This window comes from Corvus brachyrhynchos, unplaced genomic scaffold, assembly GCF_000691975.1.
Source record: "Corvus brachyrhynchos isolate BGI_N302 unplaced genomic scaffold, ASM69197v1 scaffold69, whole genome shotgun sequence".
Lineage (NCBI taxonomy): Eukaryota > Metazoa > Chordata > Aves > Passeriformes > Corvidae > Corvus > Corvus brachyrhynchos.
Genome location: NW_008240228.1, coordinates 6,162,425 through 6,176,581, shown reverse-complemented (window position 1 = coordinate 6,176,581; position 14,157 = coordinate 6,162,425). Strand labels below are relative to the sequence as shown.

Below are 14,157 nucleotides of genomic sequence, written 5' to 3'. Positions count from 1 at the left end.
TATATAAGTGCCCTACACAAACTTTATTTGCCTTTTACAGCTTGCTTAACTTTTAGCATATTAAATTATTTTTTAAAGACATATTTATGTCTTTTCTTCAGTTTATTGCTATCAGCATTTCCTGGCTTATAAGCACAACTGGAAATAATAGAAAAAACACTGCTGGGAAAGGAAGTCAGGTCATATAAAAAATGCACCTCCAACACAGAGACATTTTTAAAAGAAAAGCAGTAGGCACAGTATCTTTTTTCTGCAATTATTATTACAAATCTAGGAAAATTAGGACAGGAGTAATTGCCTCATTCCTAAATGCTCATCACCATGTTCCTAAAAATATTATGAACAATTAAAACACATTTTAGAACATATTAGCCAAACCATGTGACTAAGATGTGACCTTGGGTTTATTAGTTCAGCCAACCTGCAGCTGAAAAAGCAACTAAATGGGCTAAAAATAATTATGCTTTGCAGATGTAAGGACTGGACTCCTTTCTATGCTGAATTCATTCAAATTTGTTAAAATCAGAAGAGAAAATCCACAATAAATCCTGCTGACCTACAGAGATCAGCTGAAGTCTCCTATTTCTACATTCATATCTCCAAAAGGCCGATTTGGGCCCTTAATCTTCATCTTTAATCTTAATGACCATGGGATTATCTCTGGGCTTTTTCATCATCTTCAGCAGCATTTCTACAGCCACACATTTCAGATGCCTCTCCCTTTAGAGCACTCAAAACAGAGCACAGGGGTTTCCTGGATTTTGTGACAGCTCTTATTTTAGCATCAACACAAAAATTAGTGTGCAACCACAAGAACCCAAAACACAAATGTCATAAAAGCTCAGGCTTTCCATTTCCTCATTTCAAAAGCTGTACTTGGATACCGAGATTGATCCTGGATGAGCAAAAACTTTAACATTTGCATAGCACTGGATCTTCCTGACACCAGGGGATCAGACCCAGCCACCAGGGAAGGCTTGGGCTGCTTTTAACAACCTCACCTTCCTCTACGACAAGCAGACTTGCTTAGTGCCAAAATGATTCATTCCTGTAGCTTAAAACAGAAAGCTGGGGTTTTTTTTGTTTAGGTTTGGCTTTTTGTTGTTGGCTTAAATTGCAGGAAGCAGTTTAGTGAGCTTGTGAATTTTTGCTGGGAAGACTTGGGCCAGAGATGTGCTCTGGAACTGTATTTTTACCACTTGAAAAACTCAACTGTCCAGTTATAAGAAGCTCTGCTAGTGCAGATGACCAGCAATTAAAATCAGAACATCAGCCCTGGGACAACCTGGTGCACAGAACAAATTTATTTTAGTAATTTTAAACTTTTTCAAAAGATTGTGGTAAAGGGCTCAACAGAAGCCCCAAACTCAAAGTTCCCTTAACATTTTTCAGCAGAACTTTAAAATAGGAAATGGTAACAAGAAATTTAACCCACTGTTTTTGAGGTTCAATAAAAACAAGGTAGTGAGACATCAGTACTAACACTACTAATCTCTGCCAATCATTTTAAATTTAATTAAACATGTACCCTCAATAACTCACTGTTGGTAGTAGATTCCTTTTTTTGGTTTTTTGGTAATGAATGTCCTCTTAGCTTATTATTCTACAACCATGGGAGGTCAGTTGTCTTTGACACTTCCAATCAATAAGTGTTAGCCATGACTAGGATGAGTGACTTGGCAAGAAAATTGTTTCCAATGCTTCCCAGAGTGAAATCCTGCTTCCAGCACCTTCCAGTGCAAACAGGACTCTACCTCTGTGCTACAGTAATTGAGATCTTTCTAACCACATCAGGTCATCAAATGACTATAAACACAGACTATTTACAGGCTGCCTACTAAAATTAACCTCATGCTGAAAAGCAAATGTTTAAAACTGAGGGATTCTTCTACCAAGTGGCCTCTGTGCTGGTATTTAACAGAGCTCCCTAATCTTCAGTCACCGATTTACTTCTACCTTTCAGATTGTGTTAGAACTGTCAGGTTTGTGTATGGAACAGCCAAGCACAGGCCTGACAGATCCCTCCTCACACCACTGTTACTGAAAGGACCGCAATCAGGTCCTTCAACGGGAGATTCCTTATTTTAAAAAAATAACTAAACCCACCTTCACTCCATTACTGATAACCAGGTCTCATTTTCTCAAAGACTCCAACCTGAATGCTCAGCAGTCTCCTTAATCCACTAAACAGCATTTTAAATATTCTTCATTTAGTCAATATAGTCCATCATCTTAAGTACTGATGTCTTAATTTGTCCCTCTCAAAGAGGAAATAATACAGCAGGATGTCGGCTACACATTTCCACTGTATTTTTGTAGAATTGCATTTTTCAGGCTGGTCCAAGTCAGGGGATATTCGTTTTTTTACCAAGCACTTGAAATAACTAAAGTAATCTGATGTGCAAATATTTTTCACACAGAAAGATAAAATTCTAAACATGAACTGCCAAAACCTTGTAAGAGCATCTTTAAACTAGTTTACAGTTCTTGAAAACTTATTAAATATTTCAATGAAGTACTTATACCCATATGCTGAACTGTTGAATTGTTATGACCAGTAAAATGTTTATAATGATTATATTTTTATTAATGCAAAGCAATTCTGTTTATTAGAACACATTAGGTCCAATGACACCGAAATAAACTGGACACAAAGAATTTTGAAGATAACTGGTTCCAAGACAGACCTTTATATCACAAAGCTTTAGAAAGCAGCTTTTTAAAACCGTAAGATTCTGGTGGCTACTATAAACATTTTTAAGGCCATCCATGCTCTGAACTGCTCCTTTTATGAGGTGGGGATACTGAGCTGCTTCAGTGGCAAACAGCCCGGCAAAATAGGGCAAATCTGTCTAGAAGTCAATAGGAAGCAGAGCAGTAAAAGATACCCTTAAGCAATTTTACATTTAAGAGCAACCTACTTATGACAAGATACATTAATTTCAATAGCAATAAAACCAGACAGGAGCATCTATCCCAATAATGCATTTGTTTAAAACTCCTGATTACAGAGAGAACTTCAGTGATTTTGAAATACTACCAGTATTCAGTCATGAATCACAGATTGGGACTTCATATAATCAGGGATTATGTGTCTTTAATTTTTCATTGACCAAAATCTATCAGAAATGGGAATGTGATAGCTTAATGGCCTCATGCTTAAATCTATGCAGACTGCAAACCAGTTGTGTCCTCCCTTGCCATCTGTTCCTTGATGGTACTTAATGATTAAGTCTGGTATCATAACGCACCCTAATTTGAAATATACCACTGTTTGAATGTATTTGGTTCAGTGAAATGCTACCCTGTGGTTTAGCTTACAGTAGCACAGCATTCACTTGTACAAACAAATGCTGCTTGCCTAATAAAGTTATATTTTCTGCAAAGTCCTTTTACTGGAATGCTGAGGTTCACTCTGGGTATCTGTCAAATATTTCAATAATTACTGCTAACAAAATTTTGGGATAGATTTCAAGTAATAAAGGGGCATCTTCATTATTTACTACTGGCAAGAAAATAATAAGCATGCTCAAAACATGTTTTACAAAGAGATTTAATACAGCAGCGTCCTTTTACTGACAAAACAATAAAAAAAGTCAAAATAAAATTGGGGCTTTCCCTGGAGAATAATTGGTAGATTTGACAATCTACCTTTTAGTTGTACAACACCTGCATTTCTACCCTCAAGACTGTTTGAGCAGCAGCCAATGAACAGCTGAAATGGTCACGTAGTTCTGCAGACATCTGCTCAAACATCTGAAGATATCCCAAACACTGAGATACCCTTTGCCACAAAATCAGTACCAATACCTCAGTTTAAGGGCACTTTGCTAACTCTGCACTTAGCAAGGATCGACTGTGTGTGCCCGAAGTTCAACAGCTGCATCCAACGTTTTCTGCCTCGTGATCATGCGAGCTTTAGGAAGCCCACCTAGCACCAAAAGTCTTTTGGCCCTTGTGCAAAACCCCACTTCCTAGGATTACGTCCAACATCATAAACTGTCAGGAGGCTGAAGCCCTATGCCTACTTAAAAATAAAAACCAATCAAACCATGACCAACTGGCCTAACCCAAATGGAGTGGCTGGTGGGATCACAGGGAGCCCTGCCAAGAACGTATCCGTGGATACTGAGCATATGAAAACAGCCTCCCTCCTGCCAGCCTCAGCTCAGCCTCTGAGGGGGCTCAACTACGCAGGGCAGCTGCACGGTTCCTCAGCAGCCTGGCTGGCACTCCCAGCACAGGAGCTGCGGGATTCCTCACAGCTGAGGGTGCTAGAAGAGCTGCAGCACAGGTTACTGTGTCCTGCCCAGTAACCCCGCGTCTGCCTGCTCCCAGCAGGGATGGGGACCTGCTGCACATCACAACCTCTGCTTGGTCCCACTGCAGCAGCAGTATCAGCGTGAAGAGACATCCCCTCACATCTCTACACTCCCAGGTTTACATGTGAATGAGCCAACAGCCAGGCAAAATCAAAGTACATTCAACAGGTCTGATGACTGATCTTTAGTTTCTTCCTCCCAGGGTTTAAAAAAAAAAAAACCAAACTGAGTCCAGAACAGCCCAAATTTATTTCTGTTCTCTTTTCCCTAACAGCAATAAAGAAGATGCATGCAGATGAACAAAATGCATGAGAAAACAAGAAAGAAGGTAAAACAGTTCACCTGTCATTGACTAAGCACACACCTGTAGCTGAATCAACATCCCCCTAAAAATCCTAATTTCCAAGTTTACAGAGCAACCACTGTCTTTATCATCAAACAGTATGAAATAACTTTATTACTATTGTTTCACCTTGATCTTGACTATTCTTTTCCTATCACACTAGAAGGTAGTATGTAAAAAAAATAAAGCTTTCTGCCACAAATTGAACCTAGTGAGTCACTGCTGACTGCACCAAGTAACCTGGGTGAGCTCCCCACAACAAATCAATGGAGGTGGAGCAGCCTCTCTGCTCCACAGCTGGCAAAAGGTAATCTGGCTGCCACCAAATTAAACAAGTGCCACTCACAGAAAGGAAAATCTATAGGATCTAGTGCAGCACAGAACACTTAACACTGATACACAAAATAAACACATCTAGGCATTAAAAATTTGACAATTCCTACAAGAAACATCAAGAAACAAAACTTTTTATTCAGGGAACACACGAAAACCAAAAAGTCTGACAAACACACACACTACTGCAACAATCTAAATATCTTTCAAGGGACATCTTGTTGGTTTACTTGGTTGGTTTGGAGGGGTTTTTTAACTACAGACAATTTAGCAGCAAATCTCATTTGCAAAGAGAGAATTCAACTGCTGTACTTGCACCACATCACTTTCCAAACCAAACTAAACCCCAAAGGTGCCCAGGATGCAAGAGGGTACAGGCTAAAGGTCCAGAAAGCAAGGAGATGGACATGCCATAGAAGCAAAATACTAAGGATCATGAAGCCTGAAGTTTTGACTTCTACTTCAAGCACTCTCAGAGCCAACATTTTTTACTTCTGAGATGAGTCCAGATTTTCAAGACCTATTCAGTTCAGTACCAATTAACAAACAGAGTAGTTGAGAACTACTCGACTTTGTGATTAACACCTCAAAGCAACTGACCACAGGAACGCTGCAAACATTGCCACCCCCAGAAATCCTGTCACAACAGTAAGATCGGCTTCACACTTAAGCACACCCAGATCTGCATCACAAGATGCAGCATGACTTGGCACCAAACATCCCAGGGCACTGGAGTGAGGAAGTGTTTTCACAGCGCACCTTGGGAGGATCACTCTGCAAACATGCGGGTATTAGTTTGGAAGAAACATCAGGCACAGTTATAAAAGAAGCAGAATAGGGCCAGCAAGTTGTCATCACTGCCAGGAAACAGCAAGCAGAGAAGACAATAAACACTTATGGCCCTGAGCAAATTACATTTGTGGAGCTAATATGCTTTCTAAGACATTTAAAATATTAATATAAGGGAAAATTACTATGTAGGATTTAAAAGCAATACATATTTATGCAGCCTTCTTTATTTAAGCTTGAAAAAAACTTTTAAGAGAAGTTTGTAAGTACAGGTTTTTTTCTTCTATCCTAACAGCATCACAGCAGCATGTACTTTGCTTTATTTGATAATCATATAACTACCAAAAATAATTTCTCCTTTGAAAGACTTGGAAAAATGTTCACTCATTTTACTCTTGACTTTGAACTTTGCTGAAGGTACAAATTCTCAAAAAAAATTAGTTACTACTTTAGACTCACAGTAGTCTGACCACAGGTAAACACCTCAGCACTGAATATTAAGAACTGCAGGAAATACTGATGTGTGATCTGTCAAGTAAGATGGCACCAGAGCTACAAACATATTGCAGTTTTAGTGACTAGAAAGCTCTTCAGTTGTAAAAACAGCACCACACACATTACCACTAAGTACTTCTGGTTAGAACACCTTGACTTTAGATAATTTCCCTTCCTTAGGAAGGGAAAGAAACCCACTATAAGTAAATGACAAACAATAAAATACACATTTTCATCTTTCTCCACACCCAATTTCAGACTAGTGACAATGTAACATTTGCCTACATTCTCTCATACATCTCCTAGTATTTGTATTCTGGTTTTGCCCAGCACACACAATAAATACACAGCAAGTGTATTCCCAAGCTACCAGGAAATTCCACCAGACGTTTTTTGCTCAGGGGCTTATTTAAGAAAAACAAAGACACCACACAGAGAAAAACTGGAACAAATATTTCCCTGCAGCTTAAACCAAGATAAAATTCTGTAATAAACCTAAGTGGACTGTCTTCCATCACTATAGGAAAGGAAGCAAGCATTGGAGTGTCTCTAAATGTGCAACACAAAGATTCACTGCATGGCCAGGAATGTGACAGACACCATTTATGAGCTCATCCCATACAATCTCCCAGCCCAAAAATACAACATCAGATAATTTTTGCTTGGGTCGAGCAGTAGCCTTGCTTCAATTCAAAGCCTTGGCATCAATTAATCCCATGAAACAAAGGGAAGGCATTTTGCAAATAGTGCTCAACAACAACTGCCTCTGGAGCATCTTCAGGATAAAGACTGGACTCTAAAACAAAGCAAACAAACACAGAGACTCTCACACAGTTAGTCCCAAATAATCTCTGACCACTGAGGTCATGTGTGCTAACAAAGCAGCATCTTGGAAAAATGTCTTGATCCCTAAATAATTACTACCTAGGGAAAAGTGGTGCATTATGAAAGACAAGGAAGGCAAGAAATTGCTATTTAGCTAAGAGAAAAAAGAGGAGGGATCAAAAATAAGAGGAACATATGAACAAACACAAAACGTACAAGTCCCTTCTTAACAGAAGAAACAAGTGAGGAAAACCCAGAAGTAAATCTCAAATTTGGCGTAGGATGAGCTTGATTTAGCACCCAAATTCAGTTAACCAGGTTCGTTTTTAAAAGAAAGATCAGAGCAGAGCAATACTTTGCAAAGGTTTGTCATGGAGAGATCCCCAGACCAGCCACGAAATCTGAAGCAGGACAGCCTTGCCACTGAAGGGTACAAGCTGATCAGCCAGGGGTCTGTAACTAACTTAAAACTCTGGATTTTACTGCTGCTGTTACTCTCATGGAGTGCTTTGAAACAGCATGTAGAATGTGAAATGCAAAATTCTCTGAAAAAGAAACTGTAAAGCCATAGTGAATGTAGGTTCTTTCCTTGACAGAATGCTTTCAATGCTGAGACAAGTTATTTTGGTATTAGATCTAAGATGGCTATTTATGGAACAGGTTGACAGACTTAAGAGAAACCTCTGTATGTATTAAAAAATAGTTTTTAATTCAGTTTTTATTCCCTGGCCCAAGGTAGTAGTCTAGAGTAAGGATGGGGTAAGTAGCAGGCTATCAAAAGATATAAGGAGACACAGTCAAAGAAAGATAATCAAGACGGGACATGAAGGAGAGGAAAGAAGTGGATGTGGACGTGTAAAGGAAGATTAGATTATTTAATTCTTAAACTTCAAATTTTGCAAGGAACAAGAGTGAACAACAGAGTAGTTTCCTGATCAGAAATAAATCAGGGTAGCCAGGATGAAGGAAAGCAGACATCAGCTGTGGAAAAGAGCACAAAAGCTAACAAAAACTAGTAAAACAGAGACAAGTGAAGAACAAAAACTTCAAGCATTCCATGTTCAACCCATGCATTTTTCCCCTTTATCTATCAAAAACCCAATCAGCTCACAAGTGCAGGTATCAGTCTGTGTCCACCTCACCTGCCCAATTCAGAGCTCACTGCAGGCTGATGGTCCAGTCTGAAATTATTCATCTTTACACTAAGAACTAAGTTTTCCTTTTCTCTAATCAAAAAGGTTTAATTCCAACAGTCCTGGTGTGCATTGTGCTGGACCACTTCTTAAAGAATTTGCTTCTTTACAAAAAAAGTGACTGTAACAAATTCAGCTTTTGTGAAGAAAAATCCCAGCCCTGCTGCTGCAGAACCATTCTTGGGAGCAACAACTCTCACAAATTCCAAGTGACACCCTGCACCTGTGGAAACCTGACAGAGCACATCTGGAAGTGCGAATCTAATCCATGAAGTGATAAAGGTGTAGACTTAAAAATACCTGACCTTTTTCTAAAAGACATGTTCCTACTTCTGCTGCCAAAGCCACCCATTTCCTTTTCCTCAAAACTCTTTTCCATTTCCCCACCCAGCCAGAGCCTGGCTGAAGCTGCCTCTCCCCCTTGGTGTCCCCAAGAAGGAGTTAATTGGATTGAGTGGCTGTTCCTGCACTCTTTCACAGAGCCAGCAGCTGGCTCCAGCACGGGAGACAGAGTCCAGTTTTCAGGGGAAGATATAGGCAAGCCAGAAGTATGGGCTGGCAAGCTCAACGGCTCGGAAAAAAGCAAACAACTGAAGGCTGAGAGCTCAGAACAGCAGCCAAGGAAGCTGTCCACATTCTAGGCACACACCACCAGGGTGGTAGGAGGAAGCAGGCAGCCAGTCCACCTGGAAAATCTGATGGTGTGAAAGGCCTGCTAGTGGATCCAGTCAGCAAAAAACAGTGGGAGAATGGTAAAAGGGGAAAAACCCAGGAGAATAATAAAAGACTTCATCTTTGAAGCAGTTTTCAGCATGTCTGGATGCAAAGACTGATATGGAAAGTATCACTTAATATATGTAATTAAGACCAAAGTTATAAACGGCACACTGGGATGAAAACAGCCAGGTTTTCCAGACAGTGGATTAAATTAACTCAGTTCCAGAGTTTGGTTCTGTACATTACCAACTCTGCATACAGTCTGGGTCCAATAGTTCCTTTAAACCAGATTTACTTCCACAAACACAAAGCATAGTAAAATAGAACAATTAAAGCTAAAATACTGTTTCAAGTCTTTGTTGCTTGACCAAATATTAATGGTGGTGGTAAATGTAATGAAAGCCCCAATCTTGTAACTACTTGCAGCTGTCTCTTTTTATTCAAAGGAACCAGCAAGACTCTTGTCAGTTTGGGAACCACAGCTCATACTAGAAGACTTTCAGCATTTCTTACACAATCCTATTGGAATTCAGTTAACAAATATCAGAGAACAAGACCTATCAAAAATGGAAATAAACTCCACTCAGAAAATGAGTGTTTCTGTAAAAATACTGTGATTTTTTTGGATCAGAGGCGTTTATAAACAGTATAACACTAAGACTATTGAAAAAACCTGAGGTGGTGTTAATCAGGCTCTGGAAAAATATCTCCAGGACAACTGAGTATTATTTTACTGCAATTGTACTTGGGTGTGCAACAGGTGACTAATCCATTGAATCACACTGGTTCACTGATTTCAGTACCATACACAACAGATTTTATTCCAGCCTATGAGCACTTTATAATGTTAGAAGCACTATGATGCAGAGGTCCAGTGAAGGTATGAAGTATTCCTGGTATGTTTCTCCACCTCCCTACCATGGCAGAACACCACTGCAGTGATCTCTCGTGCTCTGATTTACTTCCAAGAAGCATGACCCCTTTTTTGTATCAAAGAGCACAAAGATAAAGGCTCAGATTTAGAAAGACAGATGGGTTTCTATCCACAAGTATCAGATGCTGACTGATCCCAGCAGAAGGTAAGTAACCGGATACTTTTGAAGAATGGGACCTAAATTTAAACAGGAAATTAGAGACATTCTCTCAAGTTGGGAGCTAATATTATAAGCACTGGAATTCTCCTTAATTAAAAATAAAGTTTTAAAAATAATAATTAAATTGGCCTGCAGCATCTCCAGCAAGGAAGAGCCCTTCAGATGTAACTGGACACTGAACAGAATCTGTGCAATTTTCACATGTCCCAAAACATCCAAAAAGTCAAAGGTAAAAAACGTACAAGGAATGTGATGAATTCTCTCATGGATGAGGTACTAATAAACTCAGTGCTGATGCACCCCACAATCTCAGCACCACCAGCATCCTGCAACTATTCCAGTGCTGACTCCTCTCTTCCCTGTCTGAATCATTACAATTGTTGAAAATAAAGTTGATCCAGACAAGCACAAGGAGAAACAAATGCTGGACTGACAAACTCTCACTTGCAGATGATGGAGGGCAGGATTAACTCTTTTTTAACTGAACAAAAAACCTTCTCTAACTAACAAAGCCACTTTTTTTTTGACTGTGTAACTGTTTACAAACCATGCCTAATCCAATATTAACACTCACTTTTATGGTCACGGAATGTGTTTTTTCAACATTTGGCAAGAATAAAGTAAGTATTAAAATATATATGCAGCAGCACCTCTAACAGCCTCCACTGCCACAGCTCCTAGCCACAGACCTCTAGTTCTCATGTGAAGTCACTGAGCTTTAAAAAAAACCCAAAACAAACAACCAAAAAAATTCCCCAACCCCAACATTCTGAAGAAAAACACTTTTCTTTTGAAGTCACATGACAAGTATTTTTCTGCCATATTTCCTCAATATAGAGTAATAACGAATGAAAGGAAAATAAAAGAGAAATAAAAATGGAAAACACTGGAAATAATCTATATTGGTGATTAGTTAGAGCTGCATCTTTGCAGTGTTTTTGCAAATGAAGGTGCTTAATAGGTGGATATTCAAACTGAACAGGACCAGAAGTTAACACAGGTTTCCACAGTGACTTCACCGCAGACAGGATCACACTGCAAAACATGAAACAATTTTTCCCCTATTTCAATCCTGGCACAAAACCCAAAACAAACTGAACCTTCCCAAAACACGAACAGAGATCTAAAAGGCAATTCTAAGCAGTAACCAGCCATAATACATCTCAGTTCCTGAAGGACCTTCCAGTGTAGGGACATATTTCTAAAATTAATTTTATTTGTACACCAATGCTTTTACACACACCTCCAGTCTGAGGTAGGTTTCACTGTTCTGACTACCAAACTAGTTTTTTTTAAATTTACATCTCCAATGTGCATTTTGCACACGTACACACCCAGTGCTTCCTAAGTACAGCAATCGTGGCACGGGGTCAAGGATGCACAAAGTCACAGCCAAATTCAACACACAGCACCTTAGGCATGGGAATGTTCCTTCTCCACAATTTTCCATTCTACATACACGCATCAGGTATCAATTTATACTCAGTATTAAAAAACTGACTGATAAAAGCTTAACTTGAAGACTATATTCTTCAAAATCACCTTGTTCCAGTGCCAAATTTGCCTTCCAGCTGTTGAACTATTTTATCCCATAGAAGTTCTACATATTAAATGCATGGCCACAGCTGACAATCTACTTACTTTACGTAGTCCAAGAAAAAAAAGAAGGAAGTTGTAAAATAAAAATAGTATTCTTCAGTGAAATGCATCACTTAAAATTCTTATTAAAGTGTGCCAGAATCCACTTAGGATTTTTTTTTCAAAAAGTTCCATTCCATCAAGTTTTCCAGTTTTTCAACAATAGAGTGAATATTAGAAGTGAATACTTGGGAGTTTTAGTTACACAGAAGTAGGTGACAAGGAAAATATTGGTTTCAAAAGGCTGTGCATTCACACTTAAATGTGGTAAAGTGTTGCTCTTTTGACACAGATTAGTTACACAAGCTGAACACCAAGAGCAAAAAGTTTTAAATCATTAAATATGAGTAAAAGCTATAAACGGAGCAAGAGGATGCCCATCCCTGAGCAGTGTTATTGAGGAACAGCTGCCAATACAAGCTGCTCATGCACTGATGGATGTACCCAGCCAGCAATAAGCCCATAGCTTTTCATACCTATACAGAAAATAGATGTATTTCTCTGCAGAGACTTTAAATACATTTAAAAAAAAAGGTATGTAGAAATCTTTGCACTAGTAACACTTTTATGATTATATCACTAGACACCTGACAAGTGTTACTCTCCAGCATGACAGTAGTGGGCAACATTCCAGTCAAAATTATGATTAACAGAGAGCCACTGTAAAGGATTTTTTTCTAACAACCGGAGTTTTCAATAAACAGTTTATAAACGCATGTAAGAATGTTTCTTCTGTGGGCTGTAGCTAGAAAACACTCTACACTCACAATTAAAGCATCAGCTTTACTGCTTAACTGCTATCTACTCTAATTTGGAAGCGTGGAAAATGAGAAGGAAGGAGTTTAAGGACAGCCCTTTCACTCAGTGAACAACCCTGTTTGAGTTGCATGCCATCCTTAAGTTGCATGTCACGTGCACCAAGATATGGATTAGAATCTTATTAGCCAAGCAAATTTATTCAAAATTTTCTTTATAAGCATGACTTACAACGGGATGAACCTTTTTTATGCCTCTCAGTGGAAATCTGGGAAACTGTTTACAGTCATCCCATTTTCCAGTAACTTCTACAATGATGATTCAGCCTGTATCACACTATACATCCTGCAAATACATTGCTGGGACATTCAGCTGTGCGAGTCAGGATCTGCCACGATCCCAAGTCTCTTAACTCACCAGATGACCGTGTCAAGCACAAATGAAAGTAATTTACCAAGGTCAATATGGGGAGAGGGGGAAAAGGATTTTTCACAAGGCAGCAAAAAAAACACAAGAGAAACAAACCAGCAAAAAAAGATAACCCCAAAGCAGCGCTTGCCCACACTCACATTTGCAGCATGACTTCGTTCAGATGCACTCCATCCACCAGTGCCACATATTCCTCCAGGTTGGTCCCATTTCCTCCAGCTAGCGGTCCGAATGTCTTCACCTGGAACAGAATCAGCAGCACCGTGACACCAACGCCACCTCGCTCCCTGCCGCAAGGCTCTTCTCCTCAAACAATGAGCAAAAAAGCCCAGGAACGAGCGAGGGGAAAACGAACGCTTACCCAGGTGACAAGAGGGCTCGACATGAACTGCTCCAGAAGGGGTGTGAAGATCTCGTTCTCCATTTTACAAAAAAATGGTTAACATCAATGCAGCTCCTCTGACGCAAAAAATAAAGGTAAGTCCTTCACTGCAGCAACTCTCTGGAATGCTCCAAGGATTCAGCTGGAGTGAGTGAACCCCATTTTTACCGAGCGATGCAATAGCAACAAAAGTCAGTGCGCTGGCAAGCGGGATTTATCTTCCTCTTTCAAGAAAAAATGCATCTGAAAGTCCATCTACGCGATTTTCAGCCTTTCCATTGATGCCTCTCCCTTCCTACATAGCGAAGGGGTGGAAGGAAGGAAGGAAAGAAAAGAGGGAGGCTGCCTAGCTACTGGGATTCTGCATCAGACAAAAAAAAAAAGAGAGGAAGGAAAGATCTGCTTCAGCAGCGGCAGCGCCGCAGAAAGGAAGGATTCCAGCGAAACTCCGCAAGCTCATCCTGCCCCTTCCCCACACAAAAAGCCCCAACCCCGGGCGAGGGGAGCAGCGAGGGCAGCGACCCCCGCCCCGCTCGCAGCCAAGCCCCCCGGGCTGCGGCTGCACCAGAGCCCCGCTGCCCCCCGGTGCAATGGCACCGACAGGGAACCGGCCCCCGGAGGGATCGGGGGCTATTTTAAATCAGTTCCCTTTTCTATCCCTTCCCTTTTCCACTAAACTACGACGCCAGAGAGCGGCAGGACCAGCACACGCCGCCCGGCCCTGCAGCCTCGCCCTTCCCCCGCGCTGGCCGCTCCCCTCAGGCTCCGCTCTCCGCTCTCCCCTCGCCGTTCCCGGAGCGCCTCCCGACCCCTCCCCAGCTGTTCTCCTGCCGCTCCCCCA

General features: G+C 40.4%; 1 protein-coding gene across 22 annotated transcripts in view; it reads right to left on the bottom strand.

Moving 5' to 3' along the window:
* The window catches only part of CCDC88A (coiled-coil domain containing 88A), a 66,090-nt gene extending 51,977 nt beyond the window's left edge, over positions 1 to 14,113 (bottom strand). For 6 of the 22 annotated variants that reach the window (XM_017745267.1, XM_017745268.1, XM_017745272.1 and 3 more), the window contains exons 1-2: positions 13,296 to 14,112; positions 13,075 to 13,175 (exon numbers count right to left, since the gene is read on the bottom strand). In XM_017745267.1, coding sequence (XP_017600756.1) covers positions 13,075 to 13,175; positions 13,296 to 13,358 — 164 coding nt within the window. In that variant the 5' untranslated portion in view covers positions 13,359 to 14,112. Of the gene's footprint in view, positions 1 to 13,074; positions 13,176 to 13,295 lie in introns of all 22 variants that reach the window. The other 16 variants (XM_017745275.1, XM_017745278.1, XM_017745270.1 and 13 more) reach the window with 6 other exon arrangements.
* Positions 14,114 to 14,157: the final 44 nt, after the last annotated feature.